This window comes from Bacillus rossius, chromosome 5, assembly GCF_032445375.1.
Source record: "Bacillus rossius redtenbacheri isolate Brsri chromosome 5, Brsri_v3, whole genome shotgun sequence".
NCBI lineage: Eukaryota > Metazoa > Arthropoda > Insecta > Phasmatodea > Bacillidae > Bacillus > Bacillus rossius.
The window spans coordinates 79,112,749-79,135,668 of NC_086333.1; the positions used below are offsets into that span (position 1 = coordinate 79,112,749).

Here is a 22,920-nt window from a genome sequence, read left to right on the forward strand (position 1 = left end):
TTATCGTTGACGAGTGCTGCCATCTTCATGTAGAGATCGGAAACTTTTCAGACAACCCTCGTAAGTAGTGCTGCAGTGTTACACGAGTCCCTTAACTTCCCTTATTAATTTTTATCAATAAGTTTTCCAAACCAAGGCACATCAATTAGTGGTCAAGGCAATGCCAACTAGAAAACCTTTTTTGGAACTTTTCATCTAGAATTTTTGACCACAGCGGTCTAGCCCATCACAATAACAAAATGAACTTTGTACATGTGCCAAGGACAGAGTTTCCCTCAGTTTGTACTGTGTCTCAAAAGTAACCATGGGTATTAATATCAGTGATAAATAATCTTTGTTTCATGAGACATTTCTGTACCATTTAAAAGAAAATAGTTAGGAAGCAGCTAACTTTGTTATTGTGATTTTTTTGTGTGAATAACCTGGAATAGTGGTAAGGGATATATTAGGAGAGACTATTTCCATCATAAATCATTTATGATAATTTTTTTAACTTAAATAATTTTTCAATGCCCAGTAAATTACTTCAAGTGTTTTCATGTATGTACGTAACAGTCAGGCCAATTAGAGCTAGCTGGAGGTTTGGACTATTCCAAGTTATCTATCGGCAGGAACCTCTAACTGAACGTGTCTAACCCATAAGATTAGTCTTAAGGTTAAAAGAAAATATAACAAGTTTTTTTACGACAATAAACATTACTTTATGACGCAAAAAAATAAAAACTTTTTTGGTGTAGGTCAATACTTTGTAGTTGGTGACATGGATGGAAAGCATAGCAGGGAAGTTCAGCTGTCACCCCTTAATATTAAGCTAAGCATTGTCATTGAAACTTTTCCATTCAAAGAACAAGTAACTGAAATGGTTTCTATTAACCATTGAAAACACCTCAGTGAGTAAAAGACTCGGCAGAATTCAAAGTTCCACAAGATAGAAATTTGCAGTCGTGGGGAGGGGATGGAATTAAAGAAACACGAGGCAGTGCCAGCGAGAGGACAGGCATGCCTCTTCCCAAACTGACTGGAGCACACATGAAGGAGGCACATGCGGCACCCAATTAAATGAAATACGGTAAACACAGACCTTTTTTAACAAAATAAGTCCTTAAGGAACAAATTTTATAACTGTGACACAACTCCAACTGCAAAGATACTGCAAAATAAAAAAAATATATATTCATCTAATTGTAAAAACACATTTCTACAGTCTGGTTTAAAGTATAGATAAATAATACTTAAGGGTTCCGCCTACCAGGGCACACATACGGTGTGCAGAGCTTCAGGAAAAACAATACGATTTCAAAACTACTGAAGATATCCGAGTGGGGTCTGTTTACGAGAAGCATTTAAGAGTTCGGCGAGGGCCGAAAAGTACTTTTGATATCGAATTAAGTTTTTAAACTGTATTTTTAGAAGAGTTAAAATGGCTAAAATGCTTTTTTTCAGTGTAATTTTTTAACATAAAAAAAACAGTACAGATTCTTGAAAGCACTTAAGGGACTTGCATTACTCCTTTATCTTCATTTCTCGGCTATATAACGTTACAGTCACAGCTCAAATTTCACAGTTGCCCTCTGACGACGAGAAGACTGCGTGCCAGTCCAGAGGCGGTACCGCACTAGAAATACCACCGAGCATCGCACTTATCATCCCGCCTCACTAACACACATACACCTCTGATGAGGCGGGCCATGTGAAGAATATGATAAAACTTTAATAAGAAAGTTTAAGTTAAAAATGTATTTAAAACCATTCTATTTAGACAAGTTACAACACATGCAAGAAATTAAGTTATTTTTGTTCAATTATCTTAGTAGGTTTAACAACATAACTTAAACTATCCTCCAATTAGAGACTTTTTTTAATTTAAGTGTACCTTAATCACACAAGAAAATGATATTCACCTTTACATCAAATTATGTTAAGTAATGTATGAACTTGGAAATTAGTCCATGGTTGATAGTATGAATTCTGTGTTAACGTGTCAAGTCATACTACGGTGGGAAACAGGTTGCAATTTTTTTTTCCTCATTTTATTCTGCTAGGCACTATGTTAAAAATCACTAGCTCACATAATACCTTAAAGTTATTTTTTTCTGACACTGGTGCTGGAAAACTTAAAAATTGTGTAAAAAATTCAAATTGTGAGTTTTTGCCACTATTGGGATGTTAACAAAATAATTGTATGTAACATTTTTGACGTGACAACGTCTAATAAATCTATGAACGCCAGCTGCACGCACGAAAAAGTGTCCTGTTACGCACATTGTTCCATTACGCTGTGTCCCGTTGCGCTCATTGTACGCTTGTGCCGCATCTTATCTCTCTTCAACTCGACTATTTATAAAGTGAAGTGAAAAGTTAATGTGGTTTTCATTGCTTATTACAACAACAATTTCAGCAATAAAGGTTAATTATTCTCGTATTTTAAAAATCTGCTTACTAGTACAATTTCAAGTATTTATTATTATTAAAATAAAAATGATTCAATTTTATTCATAAAGAATGCAATCATTTCATCAATGTTTTGTCATGGCGTCACGTTAAACTATCGTCCGTAAATCAACATTACAGACAACCAATTTTTTTTTTTACAGAAGTTGGAGGCCAAAGTCTTTTTTTACAGAAGTAGTTAAAACCTAGGGGTTCAGAAGAAAATGGGTAAGTTCCAGAATTAGTCAAGACCTGGAGGTCAATAAAAAAACAGGCAAGTTCCAGAAGTTAGTTAAGACCTGGAGGTCCAGAAGAAACTGGCAAGTTCCAGAAGTAGTTAAGACCGGTAGTCCAAGACTAATTAGTAGCACCTCATAATTGAAACGAATACATTTGGAAAATTCTTACAGTGAGAGGACCGGTAAATTATTTTCAGTAAGTACTAGTGTAAATAGTCAAGATTTTTTGTTGATTACACCGGAATATTAGTACAATTTGAGTAGTGTGCTTTTAGTAGTTTCTTTGTAGTACATTTGTTTTTTCTACTGATACCAAGCGAGTTTCATGCAGTCCGGGCAGATTATTCTTTTGGAGAGTTCATTCAGTTTTGATGTGTAAGTTTAGTTCATGTTTATCTGAGAATACCATAAGTGTTATACTACATTTGAAATATGTTATACCTAAATATTTTTAGTTAGTTTAGGTTGGTTTTGCGATTTTACTGCTGGATGGAGCAGTGGACTTCCTGAAGTATAACCATGTTATTAGTGAATATTGATTATGTCTATACGGAGGTGCCTTAATGTATTGTACCCCCTACTGCTTCAAGTTTCTTGCAACAATATAATAAAATCAAAACCCATAGAATGTATGATCTGTATCTTTGTCATCAACTATCTACACTTATAGTAAAAAAAGTTGTTTTTAAACCACAAAGTACCATAAAAACTATGCAATTTATTCATTTATACAGGAACTAGAACTAAATTAATCCAGACCAGTAGGTAATTCACCAATATTTCATTAGTCACTTATTAACTACAAATGTAATAATTATGTTAGTATAATAAAAATTAAATTGTGATTAATCATTGAAAACTGTCCAAAATAATCCCCTCCCTTTTTTTTTGTAATAATTAAATGGGAATTAAGACTGGGAGGGTGAAAAATTATTTTTAAAAATGTTTCAAAAGTATTCAAATAATAATACTATATTGTAACTACAAAATGTGTTTGAAAGGTTTTTATGGGAAGACTATTCCAGATATTCATGAGACTACACAGCCTACAAACTTTAACCCCAGATCAAAATAATTACAAGAAAAAGAAGATTTTGGCCAACTGAGATGTCTATACAAGTGACTGCATCATTATGATGTTACGCCGGACTCTAAGGGCCTAGATTGAGCCGAGGCTTCACTTGAGTACGTTTCAGGGCCAAAGGGGAATGGAAGAGGAAATAATAGAAACAATAGTACGCAGGTGTACGAAACAATAGTACGCGTTTGTACAAAAAGTGCTGCGGCATAACACTGCTGAATTTGCCTAAAAACTTGGGTAAAGGGCGCAAGGGAAAATTTTACTGTATCCTGGGAATAGCCCTGAAACTGCAATAAATTGGGGTGACGGCGGGTTCGACAGTACATTGGATGTGCAAGAACAAAACTGGTTTAACGCGAGACACAGCTAGCAACATGAAGCTGGCTGCCGACAGGCAAATGGATTAAACTCTTCAGGCCAAAAGGAATTCAGGAATAAAAATACAAAATCTCTAAAAAACTAACATTCCTTTTTTTTATAAATAAATAAAAAAATTTAAATTTAAATGTAACATCAAACTAACTAAAAGTGGCACAGCACCACTACAGCTATTATAAGTAAAATATCTAAACTAGCACTTTCTATTCACTACTTTTCCTCTTCAAATAATTTGTTTACATTAGGAGCATAATACAGAAAAACTAAGTTTGAAAAAAAAGTTTGCGACCAAAACTAACACCGTGTTATCAGCAAGTTGTTTTTTTTTACCATAAAGAGAATTTAAGTATCGTTAAAAATAGATAAGAACTGTCAGCACACTGATAAGGCTTAACACAAGCCTGTAAAACAACCTACAATTTGAGTGTGAAAGTTGACAAGATTGTTACGAAATAAAATATAAAACAAAAGCAGCACCCAACCCGAGAATTTGTTAAGTTCAAAATGAGGCCAAGAGAGAAGGAAACTTGCTAAGATCTGAAAGAAAACATTTAGCCAAATTAGCCCTGAAATGCCATGACATGTTTTTCTGGTATCTAGGAGATAAAACCGTGACCAACCGGATGCACGCCAACCTCACCCCCCCCCCCCCCCTTCACAACCACATATCCGCGAGCTCCTGCAATTCACAACAAAAAGAAAGGGTCTCCTCACGCATCACACAGAGGCAAAAACACTGCCCCTTTCATCGGAGATAGCATGTGTGTTGTGCTTAATATAGTCTGTCATTATCATTTCCAATTTCACCTAGAGGATAAGTTTTAAGTTTCTGTGACCAGGCAATAGCAACAGATGGAAACAAATTGTGTCCAACTGCTGATCCTGTTAACATACGACTCTTCATCCCAACCGGAGAGATTGATATTTTCCTCTTCCAACCAGATGCCTTTTCTGAGGGAGATAAGTGCGCTAATACCAATAAAGAAAATCCTTAAACTTTGGTGAAGATTTATATTTTCGACCATGGTTCGAACTGAAAAAAATTGGTTGCACACCCTTATAGCACAACAGTGCGACATATATTTGGTAATACTGCAAGAGTAAGAAAAATTTACGGTATAACAACCTTGACCAAGTTGGATTATTGTTGTAGATGTCCATGTATACACCATATTACCAACGTAAAATTTTACAAACCCAAAACACACTTTTTAAAATTTTTTTTAGAATAGAAAAAATCCCGCCAGTGTGATTTTTTCATTAACCATAACATCATTTGTCATTAACCACAACTGCAGTCATGTCAGAATGCTAACACAAGCAATCGCAAATACCCTTAGTCATGCAAGGAGGGGTCACGACTATAGACACCAGACATCACTAGAGCTCATACGTCAGTACAACGGAAGTGCCATGCACCACTAAATCATAAAATAAAACTTTCTAAGCTGCATACCCCCCAAAAAAAAATTTACAATACAAGGATGTCAGGGTAGAGTAGGATAGACGACAAACCAAATAATACAAAAGAAAGAAAAACTACAAAATTCATTAAAGGAACAAACTTTTATTGAATCAGAAAGAATAAATATTGACTACATTGATTAAATAACTGCATTCATGTCTCAGCATTATGTTACCATTGTCTCATATAAAGTGCTACATCCAATAATTCCTTGAAATTTTAAGTCATGATCCCAACTGATTTAAGACTCCAGTATGCACAAAACAACCGTAACATAATACACAGCGACAACTTGTACAACAGAAAGCTACATAAATATTTTTAGCTGACAAACCAAGGAAAAAAAAAATTAAATGTGTAAATGAACGATCGGCAAGCATGGGAACAAATTTATTTCCGAGCATGCGAAGTTCGACTTTTACGCTACGGTACAAGCCGACGGTGCTCCCATACTTCCTGATGGCTCCAAAACAAAGCTGTGCTACATTTCATACATACATAGCAGCAACATCAACTTAATAAAAATGTAGAAAGAAAAACGTGACAACAGACTATCAGAAATAGAAAAGTTTTAGTTACCTTCTCCATAAGAGAACCGAGCGGTTCTCAGGCATTCTCGCTCTTCGGCAACACATATCTTGGCAAGTTAGTAGAAGGCTCGAGAAGAGACGGGAGTGTTAGTCGCTGGGGACGTGATGGTACAGGGCCGGATTAATGCTCGTTATGTACACACCAAGCGTCACTATGTTTATATTACATCAGTCGTTCTTTTTTTCACAGCACCAAAAGTTTACATGACAGCCGCATAGCTGCCGATAAATAACCCATTAATTATGATTTCCACTATAGATAATAACACCATCATATTATTAACATCTAACAAATCTCACCTAGTAAAATCTTTCAAATTTTCTAATAAAAACCTTTGTACTACATAAACAACAAAAGCATTTTTTCCCACCCTTAAATATATAATGCATTTAACACCATATAAAATAACCTCAAGTGTAAATATATTATACAAAGCCAACAACATTAATTAATAATAATTTTTTTTTAAACACACATGTGATGCCTCAACAAAAAAAATTCACTAACGCTGAAAAGCAAACCTCCACAAAGGTCACAGACAAACAACAATTTGAAGACAAGGAACAATTAAAAAAACTACGCATCAACATAACATTATAAATACCTGAAAAAATGGTAATAATATAACAGAGGATGAGTACCGGTGTGTTATTTGTGTGCAAGACCATTGTTGAGGATGGAATATCTGCAGTATTGCAATGATCCCAAGTACAATTAGCTTCGTTCAACACCAAGCCGATTCCTAAGTGCGTATTACAACTGATTAGGTAATTAGTCACCTTCGCCTCGGCTTGAAGGTGATGCTGACACACACACACAAAATGGCAAAAAGGTTCCATCAACATTTTGTAAGTTATGCATTTTAGTTTCAGCTCATTCCAAGTTCAGAGCTGCCAACCTCAAATCACACCCATCAGTAATGGCAATTAGGTATATGAAAAAAGTACGCGTAAATCATGCACGATAAATTTTTCCTGGGGCATTATAACACACTCACAAGATAAAACAACGACAATAATATGCAAAAGAAAAAGAAAAATATGAATACAATGCAAATTAATACATAAAAAAATCTATTTGAACAATACAATCATCTGAATATGTAAGAAATATTAATAATTTTACTGGATATTTTGAATCTTCAATTCAATGTATTCAAAGTTAAACTTTAAAACAACTGTCTTTTTATTTGCTTCTTTTATCCTGGTTCGATAAGAAATGTCATGTAAACAAACAAGACAAACACAAGGACTTGTAAACAATAACTGCGTTCGTTACTTTCGTTTCTTCAGATGTAGCGAAAAAACGAAAATATAGATTTATTGCTAGTCACGGCTTTAAAATGTTCTGCATGTTTCTTTGATTCAATATGCCGTCTACAGTCATCCCTTTCACCATGTGCAATCGAAAAGTCACACGCGCATACATTACAAAACCGTGGCGTTCCAAACATTTGAAAACGACAATCATGGCCATTCTTTTGAATATTTAAGTGGAAAGTTCTGAAGTCTTGCGTGTTTTTTCCCACAGATGCACATTATTCTGTCACACGCTTCATTTCTACAACCGGCACTGAAGAACACAACACTATCGAAAAAAATAAAAAAATTTTCACGTCTGTAGACACGACAAAAACCGGACAAAAACACTATGATGAAAAAAATGGCTTTCAAGAAATAAATTAATACAACACAGGTTAGCCAAAGTACCGTACAAAAATTATCGTGATGTAAGTAGCCTTCAAACGATAAGTCCGAGGATATGTACTAGTTGTATCGTACAACGGACGTAATACCATCCCATTATTATTTGAAAACACGAGAATTAATTTACTTATTTCGACAGTACATCGTACATGCGCACACTTACTAGTTCCGTTATTTGAGCAACCAACCGAAGTATTCAAACAGCGTTCACGAAACACGCACAGCAGAAACGTAAATTTTTCCGTTACCATGCAGCACAAAGCCTCGTTTCCGTAATAAACTAGCGATGTTCCGTAATTCCGTAATTCGGGGTTAAAATCCGTAATAATTACGGAAAATCCGTAATGGTTGGCAGCTCTGCAAGTTAATGTTTGCATTTGTTCAGGACACTGGAATATCATCAAGTAACATGAACACACCACGCATACGCAGTCTGTTTGGAAACTACAAGTGGCAATTAGAATGTGTGTAAATGCCAGAACAGCTGTAATGACAGATACATCTTTGTGCACCTTAAGCCCTATCAAAATTTAGTTAAGTTAGACTTAGACAGACAAGACTACTTCGTGCTAATCAATTTGAAAATTACAGATTCTTTTATGTAACTACGTAAATACACACTAAAAACAATAAATAATATTAAGTTTATCTGTGAAATAAAATGTTTAGTTTTACAAACATTTCCATCTCATGCTCAGGTGTAAAATAAGCTGCTGATTTTAATTATTTCAAAATGTTTTTATTACCTTTATCATGGAAAAAAATTAACTTACAAAATAGGAATCTACTCAACTCTTACGTTATCATTCACGAGGCCATTACGACAAAGCTCACCACAAAAAAAAAAAAAACATTTTTGGCACGAGCATACACAAAGTAACATTTACAATACCATACACTCTGGTCCACACAGTATAAGAAGTCATAAAAATATACACGCTGCAAGATAATCGTGTAGACATGCTTGTGGGATGCACCCATAACATGGCTACCAATCACAACTTTGCTAATGTGTATAAGTATCGCTGTCATGTACAAGTGCAGCCAACTTTAACACAAGTGAGTGCAAGGTGTAGTCAGGAAAACAAAACAATTAAGATAGCTGCTTCTCTCTCTTCACCCCACCGAATTGGAAAAAAAAACAGCAACATCCTTTACCGCAGTCCTTGCGCTTTTTACAATAATGAACCCTTGACTACAGAGTGGCCGATTTCCTGTTTTGAATTCCACTGAATAACCATTTTCAAAGACAGCCGATGCAGGTCAAGTTACTGAAATGCACACAGATATTTTACTATTTAGATGTCATTTGTCTATGATTCAGCATAGATCAGAGTTCATTCAAATATAGTACATATATAAATTAAATAAAAATATTACCAAGTAAATCTTTTTGCTGATTGTTAAACTGCAATCTTGTTAAAACATTAACCTTTATAAATTCACGCATATGTGTGCAGTTAGTTTATGCTAAGGTACACTTAAGTACACAAACAGCTAATCCAATGGAAACCAGAAACCATCCTGCAACTCAAGGGCTGGTTTGTAATTTGAGTGATTTTTATTAATGAAATATTAAGTAAACTGGAAATCTTCCCTAAAAGGATTTTCACTTTAAAAAAAAAACACCTAGTAATGCCCAATGTATAGTGTGCAGCCAGTGCATTTTCATTGGCCTGATGCAATTAAATGGGTGATTTAATGTTAAAATGTGAACTTATTTCAACAGTCACACAGCTAATGAAAAAAAAAACACATAAGGGGATGTTTTTAGCGACTTATTGAAGGCAAAAAAGCATTATCACAGAGTGAATGATGTTTTAAATAGACTTGCATGAGGTCTCAATTCAATAGCTTCCAAACAAGTAGTTAAACAATTTTTCAATGAGAGAGAAATTTTATTGCGGCAGGCAGATGTCCGAAGAGTAAAATCATAGGTGTGAAACAAAATTAAAATGCTTAGCTGTGCGTGACTCGGTGTAATGAATAAAACTAATTAAAGATAGCAGGATGTGCAGTTTCGCACTTCATTGGGTGTTATATCACAACTGTCGTTTCCAAATTTGTTTTGTTTCACATATTGCGGAGTAGCGAAAATTCAACCCCTCAGTGCTGAATGGTTATGACTACATTTGTTGATCACCCAAGCAATAAATAACACATGCAGTGACTTGTCTACACTTTCAGCTATACCTTACGTACTTAAAATACTGCAAATTCAAAAAACGTGTTCCTTTTTAGCTTCGTAACAGGAAAGTCAATCCTACAATTCATCAAACTAATGCCTAGATTACATAACACCTAATCACTGGCTGACTCGCTGGCCTGTAATTGGTTTGCTGAGAGAATTCAAATATCATATCTCACTACATAAAGAAAGCACAGGTTTTTTTTATCTAGGTGATCAGTTTATAAATATACAAACACTCAAATTTGTGTAAAATCTGGCTGCTTTTGTATACCGAACAGAAAAAAAAAAAATACAGACTTCTTACACTCAATGGCTTGTACAAGCAGAAAATATAAGCAAATTCTTGATGCATGTGTCTGAAACTGCAAATGAAGAAGCAGTATGTCATACAGCAATATCACATAATAGACATATAAATAACTACGTTACTAAAATAATAACAGAGATAAAGCAATAAATATATATTTCCGTAGTTTTTCAAACATTAACATTTGATAAATAAAATCTGTAAAAAAAATTCTAAACAGTGTAACTATTTACAAACTGCACAATAACCATAGTTATGATGTATTTGGATTGCACATGGTGACTAAGTAACATTCAAAACAACACTTTAAAAATAATTTTGACTTTGAAAAAAAAAATGCTGGTAGACAAATTCAAAATTAATCTACAGTAGACTTTAATAAATGTGTGATAACTGCGACAAGAATACCAGCACTCACTCCAACCTGTTTCACTATGTAAAACATATTCTGTAAGAATATAAATTATTCTGCTCCTTGTCTAAAATGGCACTTTATGGCAAGAAAAAATCATGAACGCTGTCAACAAAAAACTCAAATCACAGTTAACTACTCCTTTCGAGATCACAAATTTCAAAACATTACAATCAGGCATCATTTTCACATGACATTATCTAACTGCACAGTTTTAACATAAGGCACTTCATTTCATTCATTCATATATATATATATATATATATATATATATATATATATATATATATATATATATATATACACATACACACATACATACAAGAAAAGTTATATTCTACACAGGTAATAAATTCCATATAAAGTTGACAAGTAAACAATTCAAGGCATCGTTTAATGTTCTCAAAACATTGTAATATTGTTAAGAACTTAGGAATATCATTCTAGGCAATAAATTGTACTAGCACTAAAAAATGGTATAAAAGTATAATTCAAGGCTTTATGTTAGTAAAGCATTACAATCAAGGCATTTATTACTGGTGAAGGCATCGAATTTCCAAGGCATCGTGTTTACGTTCAAGGCATCGCACGAGCAAAGACATTGTCATGGCACCAGTCAGCGAGGCTAAACTGGGGTGTTAGCAGCCGTACAAACATGAACTAGGAACTTTGGGCAGATAAAAGAGAGTTCACTTTGTCAAACCAGAAAGATAACAACAGCAGCGATGCAGTGCAATAACAATTCCATGAAGACAAATCAAGAGTCAAAAGCCAACATTCGACCACAATGCAGTCCACATTACAAAACAAAACACACGTTCGAAAAACACCCAGTCATGAATGCAAATCTATTTAGTAGCCTAAGTAGCAAGGCTTTCAACAAATGAAGCACGGTTTGGTTTCCTCATTCTGAACTAAACACTGGACGTTCTATGTCGTAGTTGTTCCGAACTCTGCCACTGAAGCAATAACCGTAACCAGTCAAATGTTTCTTCGTAACTGGTGAAGATTTTGCCGGTATGAACTCATGGCAGTTACACAACGCCACACCGGTGGCCCAAGCGCTTCGAGGTTTCACTGACAAATCACATTCCAACTTCAATCCCAGTTACAATTTATACTTTTGGACTAAAGACACAGACGTGGCTTTACAGGATGGAAAAATAACTCTCAGATGGAAAATGAAAACATTTATAGTACCCGAATTTCCAAACTTTGTTTTTTTTTTATATCACAGACAAAAATGTGTTAATTTGAATTACGGATTCACGAGCTTCGAGGAAGTGACATGGTGTTTATGGAAGCCGGACCCTATTGGACCGTCGACCCGGCAAGTTCAGAATAACATAGTCTGGGGAGGAAAGGAATCAGTCCTATCAAAAACAATCATTTCCCAGTTAAAAAAAAAAAAAATTTCATTTTGATACCACACTGCCACTCAACTCCTGGACACAATTGTAATCCTCAACTATTTTGAAGGTGGAAACTCCTGCAACATGCATACTTGAGTGCACTCGTATCCTACACAACACAGCTGCCCTTTACGGTGAACAACATAAGCAACCATTTTTAAAAAAAAGCTGCCACACGCAACATACATTTGTATGAAAACCCTAAATAATAAACCATAAAATTATTCCAGAATAAAGTATCTTTACTGATCACTGCCAAACGTGTACTGGACTTAAGGAAACGATGGCAGTGTGTCAAATAACCAGCCCTTTCGCTCAAATTCCTTCGAACACATTAATCCGTAAGGAATACAGTCAAACCTCATTAATACAAACCTGAAGGGACCGTAATTTTGTCCCTTTGCAATAACAAGGTTTAGTACTACCCCAACCATTAAAAAATTTTATCACAAATTTTATATAATTTTTATATCTAATTCAAATAAACTTAAAACTTTCACACAATTTTATACTGCACCAAATTTACTTTTTTTTAAAAGATTGTTAAATACAATTTTAGGATGACTACACCCATGCATCGAAAAAATATTTTCTCCTGTATCACATTTAAAGGGATTTAAGACAGAAGAATAAAGCAAAGGAATAGATTATTACCCACAAATGTGGAAGAATAAAATTTCCCAGCTCTTTCCCCCAACCTAAAATGAAACAAAGTAATGATATCAGTACCTATTTTTTTGGATGAGAATTCACGTTGTTTCTTTACATTATTCAGGGATATAGGTATTAACCATCCTTGGAACAAAAATACCATACTTTTGTATTAAACAAATTACTTAGCACAATAACTCCTATGTAATTTCTAGGGACTGTGAAAACACTTTGTATTAATGAGAGTTTTATATTAACAGGATTGCTATGAATGAGACTTCACTGCAGATCCATATACCTACGCATGCACCGTCATGATTAATTTTTTTAAGGAACATGAACTTGTTAGTTCTTTGATTTCAGCGAAAATACTTCACTTGTGCTCTAATCACACTGGCCTCATTAAGCATGCTCAAAGCAGCAATGAACAGTAATTTAATCATTCAGCAATGTGGAATACAGATAATGCACAGACGACCTACAAATGCAGCACACCACCACATACTGTCATATATAACTCTCTGGTGTCACTGCTAAGCCCAATAGTTTGACTATGAATACGTAGGCTATTTGGATCACTGTCTGAAGACTAACCACTTAATTCATGCATGATGCCAAAAAATTCGTTCTCACCCATCACACATGTGAAAGTGTGTTGTTACAAGAAGAAAGAAATTCAACTACTTCGAAAACCACTCCAAAAATAATTTGGAAAGCCATAGAAGAAATGCACTGACATGTAAATATAACAAAAAACTTTTTTTAGCAAATCTCACTAGCACCACACACAAAATTGTTTAAGGAACATTTCAACACATCTCGCAAGTTAAAATATAAATTCTTCAACAACAAAAAACAAACAACGCTGCCTTAAAATGCCTCAGGTATTTAGAGCCCAAAGCTCCAACAGCAACCATGGTGCCACCAGAATCAAAGCAACATTTTATTAACATATAAATATAATATATTTTTAAAGCTACCCCTCAAATAAACATAAAACAATAGAACCCTTATTATACAACACCTGATCAAACATTTTGCTTAATTCTGGGCAATTTCCTTAAAACTTAACAGTGAAGTTTTAAATATTTCTTCAATGCAACATCATCTTTAAAATAGACTGGTTAAGTGTAGAATTAAATAACTGAAATTTTTTGAACATAAGCCATTACAAAAAAATTCCATAAAATGCTGGGATTTCTAAACCAGCAAACAAAGCTATGTAATTATGTTATATCTAACAATTTTCATTCACTGTTAACCCTCAAAAATTCAACAGTTTAAGAAAATACACACAAAATAAGGGTTTCACGGTTTTCTCCAAGATAGTATATAGGTTTTTTTTTTTTTTTACTTTCTGTCAATATGTGACTACAAAAATATTCAACCCCAATGACTACCATTCAACAAACATACTCAAAAATTATGCACTACTTCTCTAGACTCAACAAATGTCACTCAAAACAAACACGGCAAACACGGTCCAGTCAGAACACGGTCCGTGCCAAGCGCGGCTCAAGACAGGCAAAGTGAACGGCAGAGAGGCTGGCTTTCAAGGGGAGAACACAAAGATAGGTCAGAATCTTTCAAGCAGGCCAAATTTTAAACATGTTTTTTTTAACCACAAATTATTTAACCCCCAGAAGTTTTCAGAAATTAAGTTCCATAGACATAAAAGGTTAAGAAGGCTTGTAACCTTTTGTAGGATATTCAGCGAGCAAACAAACTGTAGAAAAACTAAGTAAAACATCTAATTTTGCACACTAAACAAAAAAAAAACTTATCAAAATTCCTGACATGAAAAAGGAACATTTGTTCACATTTTAACTGGACCGAATCATCAACAATTATAAATACAAATATTAAATTGAAAATTAAATATTACTAAGGTAACTAAAATTTTCAAGCATGGTTAGTTCACGAGTTCAGAGTTCATAGTTTTATTACTTAATCATCTTAATGCCCAAGGTACGATATCAAAACAAGGTACGATACCACTTATGTAATCTGCTCTGAAGTTTCTCCCACAGACAACTACCTGATGCAGGATCATCCTGGATGGTTCTATCCTCATTAACACTACATTTTCAAGCAAAATTCCTTCCAGACTAGAATACTATTTACGAGATAAATTCCAGATTGAAGGCCCTTTCTTCAGCTTAGACTTTCAAAAATAATTTTATGAATTCCCGATTTTTTTTTACCATGGAAACACTTGTATGACTTGGTCGTACACTCTCTCTCTCGAGTTTCGGGGCCGGAACAAGCTTTAGCATCCATGCCTCGGGGCGAAGTCACCACACGATTCCAAGGTTTATAACCACGGACAACTTTAGTAGAAGCAAGACTCCTTGATTTTGCATAGCTGGTGCTGCACAATGTGGTCAAATGACACCTACTGGCTGTGAAACAAGTCAAACTCGTAGCTGGTCCTAATTTTTCATATCTGCTACAAGAGTTCAGACAAGTGGACACACTTTATTCACCAATGAGTATGCTCCACTGTAAAAACGTAAGTGTAACAATTTCTGAACTAATGCACGGCTGAATACCACTCAGGCATGGCAAGAAATGAATGTAGATTTATCCATATTCATAATTTGACAGCCAAATATGTTCCCAATTTTTAATAAAATGTTTATTTGGTTACGTTCTACTATTTTTTTCTTACTCCTCCTGCATTACTCATTTGTCAGTGTCTCAGATGGCAATAAAGCTCTGATTCAGTGTTATTTTTCAAGTCAAAATAATACCTAAATGGCAGGGAAAAATATACAAACTATAATTTTTGGGATCAAAAGTTCGAAAAATATTAATACAGTAAAACTTTTCAACAAAGAATAAAGCAGTGTTCTGAGTCTATATACCATGTAAAATGTGATGTCAGGACAAAATAATCTAAATTCAATAGTACAATTTTGGTAATTCAGAAAAGCCTACGAATGGGATAAAAAAATTAAATATTAAGCACCAATTCCTAGTTCTATATTAACATATTTCAGAAATATTTTTTCCCTAAACTGCTGTATATAACTGGTAAACCGACAAATCTAATCACAATCTCTAGGCTGAACCAAAAAAAAGCAGCCTTCTGGGTTTAATAGTCTACAGTAAATTTCCAGAAGATCTGAAAACTTTCGAATTGCTTTTCTTATGGCCAAGAAGACATTACAATGATTGTACTAACTTTTAATTCAGAACATGTGTCAGGTCGAATTTTGTGCATGTTTGATAAAAATTAGTCATAAGCAGAGGCGAATCCAGAGTGAGCACAAAGGCATGTGACAAAACCATCCCCCCCTCCCCATGTCAAGGGTAAAAGATGCAATGGAATAAAATTTCTTAAGTAAATTTTGGGCTGTTTATCACAGATGGTTGTAGGTCTGGATGTAATCTCTAGGATCAGTTATTAGTATCTAGATATTACGTCTAGTTCCACCAATTTAATCGGAGAGAGGGGGTACTCAGACTGTTCCAGGGGTCCGCAGGGAAGGAACAAGGGGAGCGTTCACGGTGCCTGCGAGCCTGGCGCGACCTAGTGCAGCGCCTTCAAGTGGGTCATCATGTTGTCGCGCCGCGTGAACTCCTTGCCGCACAGCGGGCAGGCGAACACCTGCCTCACGGGCCCGTGCGTCGTCAGGTAGTGGCGGCAGAAGTTGCTGATGTGCGTGTAGGTCTTGCTGCAGATCTTGCAGCGGAACACGTTGTCGGCCTCGCGGGTGCAGAACTGCCGCACCGACTTGTCGGAGGGCGAGCCCGGCTCCTCGTCAGACAGCACCGAGTCGAGCCCCGACTGGAGCAGCTCCTCCGCCACCAGCCCGAAGCCCCCCGCCGCCAGCAGCCGGCCGGCGTCCCACGAGTTCTGCTTCTCGTTCCTCATCGCGACCACGCGGTTCCTCCCGGACGGGCCCCTTTCCCCGACGCCATTCCGCGCTCCTTCCCGCACCGGGGCCTCCGCGTCCGACGCCGGCTCCTCGCCGCTGCGCACGTCGGCCGTGCTCGACGACGGAGATAACGTTATCAGCTCGTTCTCGTCCTCCGGGAGCGACGAGTCGTACTCGCTCTGCTGCTCTTCCGACTTCACTGCGAACAGCAAAACCGCCAATAACTCTCAAATCACGACAAAAAAAAAAAAGAAATTCGAAATAATTTCAAACTAGTAAAGTAAACGGTAGAGCAAAACCTCTGCTTAATGGTGTTAACACAAGACTTGAATAATGACACCCGTAAATCCGTTCAGTTTGTCCTTAGTCACATAACCACTAGGCACTACATGTAAATAAACAAAATAAATGTCCAGCCTCAAGCAGAAGTTTCACTCTATGGGTACGATTAAATAACTATATAAACATTCACTTAAGAAAACATACTTCACAAACTACGTATTTGATTAACTTACCTGCCACAATTTAATCAGATTACATCTTATACGCAAACATCTTCTTGCAATTCTTCACAACACAAAAAAAAAAAAAGAAACACTAAAAATTTTTCCCGCTTTGCTTATTACACACGTCTGCGCAGCAGTTATGTGAAATTTATTCCATATATTCGCAAATATTTTGACTGAACACTAAACACGTATCCCAGAAATAATGGAAGAATTAAATATCTTCATAATACTCGTATTATCCACTAAGCAGAGGTGTTAAACTACACTGTCAACAACTCTTAAAATTAAAGTGAGTCACTGCAATGTATGACATCTTCAATGTTAAAACTCACATAATGCACCACACAGCTGTTTTATACGGTTATCCATAAACCAAATGTTAACAATTACTTACGTATAGACTTAAAATTTTGTGAGATTATCTTCTCAAACATCAATCCCACACCCTGACAAATGTGTTTGTCAAGCTATGAACAAATGTAGTCAAGAAAATTGAAAACATATAGCAGTATCAGCACTTTCAAACTATCTATTCTCCGTTCACTCTTACCTGAGTTTTGGAATAAACAAAGCCTCTTGTAAACAAACATTTTCATTGGCTGCCGGCCGCCGCGCACATTATTGGTGCGCAAGAAATAGTCCCTTGGTTACGTACCATTTGTAAGTATTTTTACACTGCCCTTTTTTATAACAATTGTTGTTATATAGCATTATAGTGTTTCACCATTAATATCCAATACAGTTTAATGTGTCAGCAAGTATTTACTTACAATTATTTAGCAGACACCGTGTGTACAGTGTACAGTTAATGCCCGGCGCAACAGTTATATTTCGGATTCGCGCGCGCTCGGTTAGTTATGGTTGACGCCGGACCGAGTTTTGTAAAGCACGGAACGGGATAGCCTTTGAAAAGTGCACAGAAAACTATTGTGTTGAATGTTCTTAAAACATTTTCAGACAAATATCCGGATTGTCGTGTGAACGATATCGCGAGTTTAACTGCGGAATTTACGGGTGTTTCGAAGAGCAGTGTTCTTCGTGCAAGGAAAGAATTACAGGACACTGGGACATTAACAACTCCCGGGAAGAAAAGGATACGTGAGTATCCTGTTATCAAAACTTGTGATGATTTTGTGAAGACGACTATTAGGCGTAAAGTGCATAGTTTTTTCTTCGCAAATGAACCACTTACGCTGAACAAAGTGCTACGGTGTGTTTACGACAACCCTGAACTTCCTACTTTCAGATGAACAACATTTTATAAGCTGTTAAAACTTATCAGTTTTCAGTATGTAAAGAGAAGCAAAATAAATGTTATAATTGATAGGGACAACATTTCACTATGGCGAAGAAATTATTTAAGCAAAATATACTAGTTAGATGAAACGTGGGTGAATGAAGGGCATGCTACAAACAAGGTTTGAAAAAACATTGCCAAAATTAGAACAGAACAGTGTTGTTGTTATGGACAGTGCGTCCTATCACAGTGTAAAGTGTGATCGTGTGCCAAATAATTCGTGGAGAAAACAAAATATTATCGAGTGGTTACAGTCAAAAAATATATCCATCAGTGCAACGTCTGTGAAAGTGGAGTTGTTGAATTTAGTTCATACAGTACGTTCATCTTTTACTGCATATGTGATTGACAACATCGCAGAGAAAGCGGGGCACACTCGCCGTATCATTGCAACTTGAATCCAATCGAACTCGTGTGGAGTCAGATTAAAGGTTACGTGGCACGTAATGACAGAACATTCAAGCTAAGCAAGGTACGTGATTTGGTAGCCACAGCTTTGTCTCAGATTACTCCAGAGAAATGGAACGACTGTATTCGGCACGTAATGAAAGAAGAGGAAAGAATGTGGGAATTGGATGGTATCAGTGATATTGTCGTTGACAGTGTTATAGTTCCTCTCGGTGACAGTGACGACAGTAGTGACGAAGATAGGGGTGGTAGGTCTGATTCAAGTCTGGAAGGGATAGCACCACTGCCAGATAGATTAGGTGAGTACCAAATCGTAACACTATCATATTGCTATTTTATCGATTATTAAAAAAATAAACATTGTTTGCTTTTGTGTCCTGAACGGTAACGGCATCATTTTCCTGTTATATTACTTCTCCATTATTTTATTAGCACCGACTGTACTGAAGTGTGTGTGTTGCAACTAGTGCTTGGCGCGCCAGATGAATTCAGCCTATCACTTGCTGACGCGGCGCAGTGATACAGCTAAGAGTGAACGGAGAATAATTGATATTATAGAAGGGTTTGGTTACATAGTCATTTCAAACAGCAGATCCGATTTACAAAATAAGTGCCTGATCAAATATCACTTCACCAACTTTCCTGAACAAAACCACCCACATAGCACATTTATCCTACATTTACAATCTGTCTAATCTGTTAAAACTGAACTCTCTTGGTTATGTACACAATAGTTAACAAAAAAATTACTTCTTTTGAATCATTCTTTGCTAACTAAAATAAAAATCATTTTGACTAAAAAAATAGACTGTTTCAGGTTAAATAATCATAATATTTTTATAAACTTAAATTCTAAAAGACTTACACTACATATGAGAATAAAGCTAGCTGTTTAAATTCCTCACAAATATATAAAGAAGTTGACAACAAAATTATGAATATATAATGACTACGTATCCACTCACTGAACTTGAAATCCCCAACCATTAACACACAACCATTTTTTGTTGACCGATCAAGAAAGTTATTCTGTTAACTACTGTTTCCTTCCTCCATTATTATACTAAGGTAAGTAGTAAAACTTGATTTCCAGCCATTTTTTGTGTAGTTAGGTCAAATCTAACTTTAAAGATTTGTTTTAGTTTACAAGTATAAATTATTAAAACCTTTAATGTGGGTCTCAGTACTGTAAGAATTTGTAAGCAAAATATATATAAGTTCTCAAATTTTAAATTCTTTAATCTGGTACCATTACAGTATTTGTGCTGGTGTCTATTTAATTACTACACATTGATAATTTGTGACAATATCTGAATCATTTATTTGTACGTACCAGCTTTAAATAATCTTGTTGTTAACTCTATTAATAGTTAAAACCTACACCATAAGTATGTACAACAGAAAAGCTAACATATAAATTTAATTCTACGGGAGATAAAGCTTGTGATAATTTCCAATTTCAACCAAAAAATATTCAAAAAGTCCATAGACCTCAAGACTTTGTTTTATTTTACATTTTTAACTTTTAACACAAAACGTTTTACTGGCTTAAACTTTGACCTTCATTAAAAATAAACTTGGAACATTCCTTCATGCAACATTCTGCATGCTCCTATATCTGGCAGGAAACCAGATTCTCAAAGGATTATAAATAGTAATGGCCCAAATTCCAATTTTCTTGAATATGAATCTCAAATTTTAACCCCTAATAGTACCTCAAATGCACCCCTCGAATATGATCTAGATGTCATGGGTCAACAATAAATTAATTCACAAGAAATAAAAATGTCAACTATGGTGTTGAAACATTCAAACCTTTAAACATTTGTCACAAACTTAAGTTTCCAGAATCAATCCATATTTAAATTCATTTTATATAACTACTTGTTAAATTACAATACTGTATCTTTGTGAATGGTTACAGGATAGGTATGAAGAATAAATTGAACTAGTTAATTAGAAGGTTCTGTATTAATTTTATTTTTTTAATTTATTTTATTTCCTCTAAAAAAAAATTTCAAATCTGTTTCCTTTAATATCTAACCTTTCGATAACTGAAGATTTGATGGAATTTAAGGGATTTAATTAGCCCATTATATCTGTAATTATAAAACAAGATGTGTACAAAAAAAGGTTGAACCCATTTCAGGACTAATTCAGGATCTTTTATTAGTAAAGTATTCTACAACATTTTTATACCTCAGGATAATTATCATGTACTGTAAGAAAAATTACACATAATACGAAATAGATTTACTATTCGCAGTAAAGTTTAGCTAAAACATTTTCAGAGAATTTCCATAGATTTAATTGGATGGTCTCAAACTAGGCATGTGCGAAGCTTCGATAGTACAAACGAATTCAAAGTTTTTTTAATATTCGATAACACTTCGAAACGATATGAACTATTCGCATTAAATGAAGCTTCGTATCATTCACGTCTTTACGTCGCACGTACAATTTTTTTTCTGTTAACTTTGGAAGATCGACCTCTTGCATAAGTGTGACTTCATAATCGATTAATCTAAAGAGTTACATAACATATTGCAGCTTATTAATTTCATCTAACGAAATTATAAATGTATAAAGGCGCAGAGGGATCATCACAATCTAGAGAAATACCGTCAAAAGGAAAAAACGTAGTGCAATATGGAATTTTTTTTCACAGATGTTGGTGATTGTTCCGCACAATTCGATAAATGCAAACGATTGTTCAAATGCCCGCGTGGTAGGTTATGTTACAAAGATAATTGTATTGTTTTGATAAATTTGTAGGTCGTACACAGCGATATAAAATATTATATGCGTGGTAATAACTGTTCTCCGATTGTAATGCAATATCCAGCAGTAAAAAAGACAAAGTAAAACGCAATTATGTCACTTTGCGACCACTCTTGAAATGTATTTATTTTCGTTCGTTTTCTTATGCCTTCAAACTAATAACGTTTCATGTTGACTACTTTTAGACATGATTTTCGTCGTTAACTTCGTTTGACGCCATGATGAAGCCATGATGAAGTAATTTGCTATAAAAGAGTATTAATGTTTGTGAAATAGATTGATATTGTTTAGATAGCGAATTTGGAAATTTTATTATCTTTCTACAATACCGAATTTCCCCCAAAACACGTATCGCAATTATCGCTAGTTTTAAATTTTTTTGTGTAGTATTTTGATGTGGATGAAAAAATTGCAAATATTATTAGACTTTAGTGATCTGTGAAATTACTAATTATTCTAATTTTGGTGTTTTTCTAATACGGTTAGAGCTAATCAAAAAAAAAATACAGAAAATGGTATTTTTGAGTAGACTACTATTTGTCTTAAAAACCACAATAAGTATTTTTAATGTTGCTAACCTAATCTAACAATCAATGGATGCCAACTGACAGTATTTTAATTTGTAGCTAAGCTTACCTAACCAATGGTTCCAGCATTTAAATAATAGGGCCTATTTTATATGTAGTTAACACCCTAACCACCCATTCAAATGATTTAGAATAACTTAAATGTAGCTAAGCTAGCCTAGCCTAGCCTAGCCTAACCTAACCTAACCTAATCAACTGTTAAAACTAGAAACAATTGATTAACAACTTGAAATACTGCAATGCAGTTTACCAGAGTCATCAAATAAAATGAGAGAAACTCAAAAATAAAATTTCTATAAAGTTGTTTTTCAGAAGAATAACTATTTTAGAGTATTGCACTATTTTTGATTGCCATCTGAGGGCAGTTTCGTTATTACAGATGATTTCCATTTAAAACATGAGAACAGTTGAATGCCCTGTGTTTAAATATTTAAAATATCACTTTCTATTTTAAAAACACATCTAGTACATTTTATATGTTATCCTGATTGTACAAAATAAATCATTTTCTCAAGAAAATGAGTAAGACATAAAAAAAAAAAATATTTCTTGGACGGACTACGACGACACTCCTGAACCATTTGGGGGCCA

The 22,920-nt window shown here is 35.0% G+C and overlaps 1 protein-coding gene across 3 annotated transcripts in view; it reads right to left on the reverse strand.

Annotated features, from left to right (window-relative positions):
* Positions 1-22,920, reverse strand: part of LOC134532080 (protein tramtrack, alpha isoform-like) — a 49,952-nt gene that overhangs the window by 9,098 nt on the left and 17,934 nt on the right. For 2 of the 3 annotated variants that reach the window (XM_063368299.1, XM_063368300.1), the window contains exon 5: positions 11,113-16,946. The exons of the other annotated variant lie outside the window; for it this stretch is intronic. In XM_063368299.1, coding sequence (XP_063224369.1) covers positions 16,399-16,946 — 548 coding nt within the window. In that variant the 3' untranslated portion in view covers positions 11,113-16,398. Of the gene's footprint in view, positions 1-11,112; positions 16,947-22,920 lie in introns of those variants that run through there. 3 annotated transcript variants of the gene reach the window in all.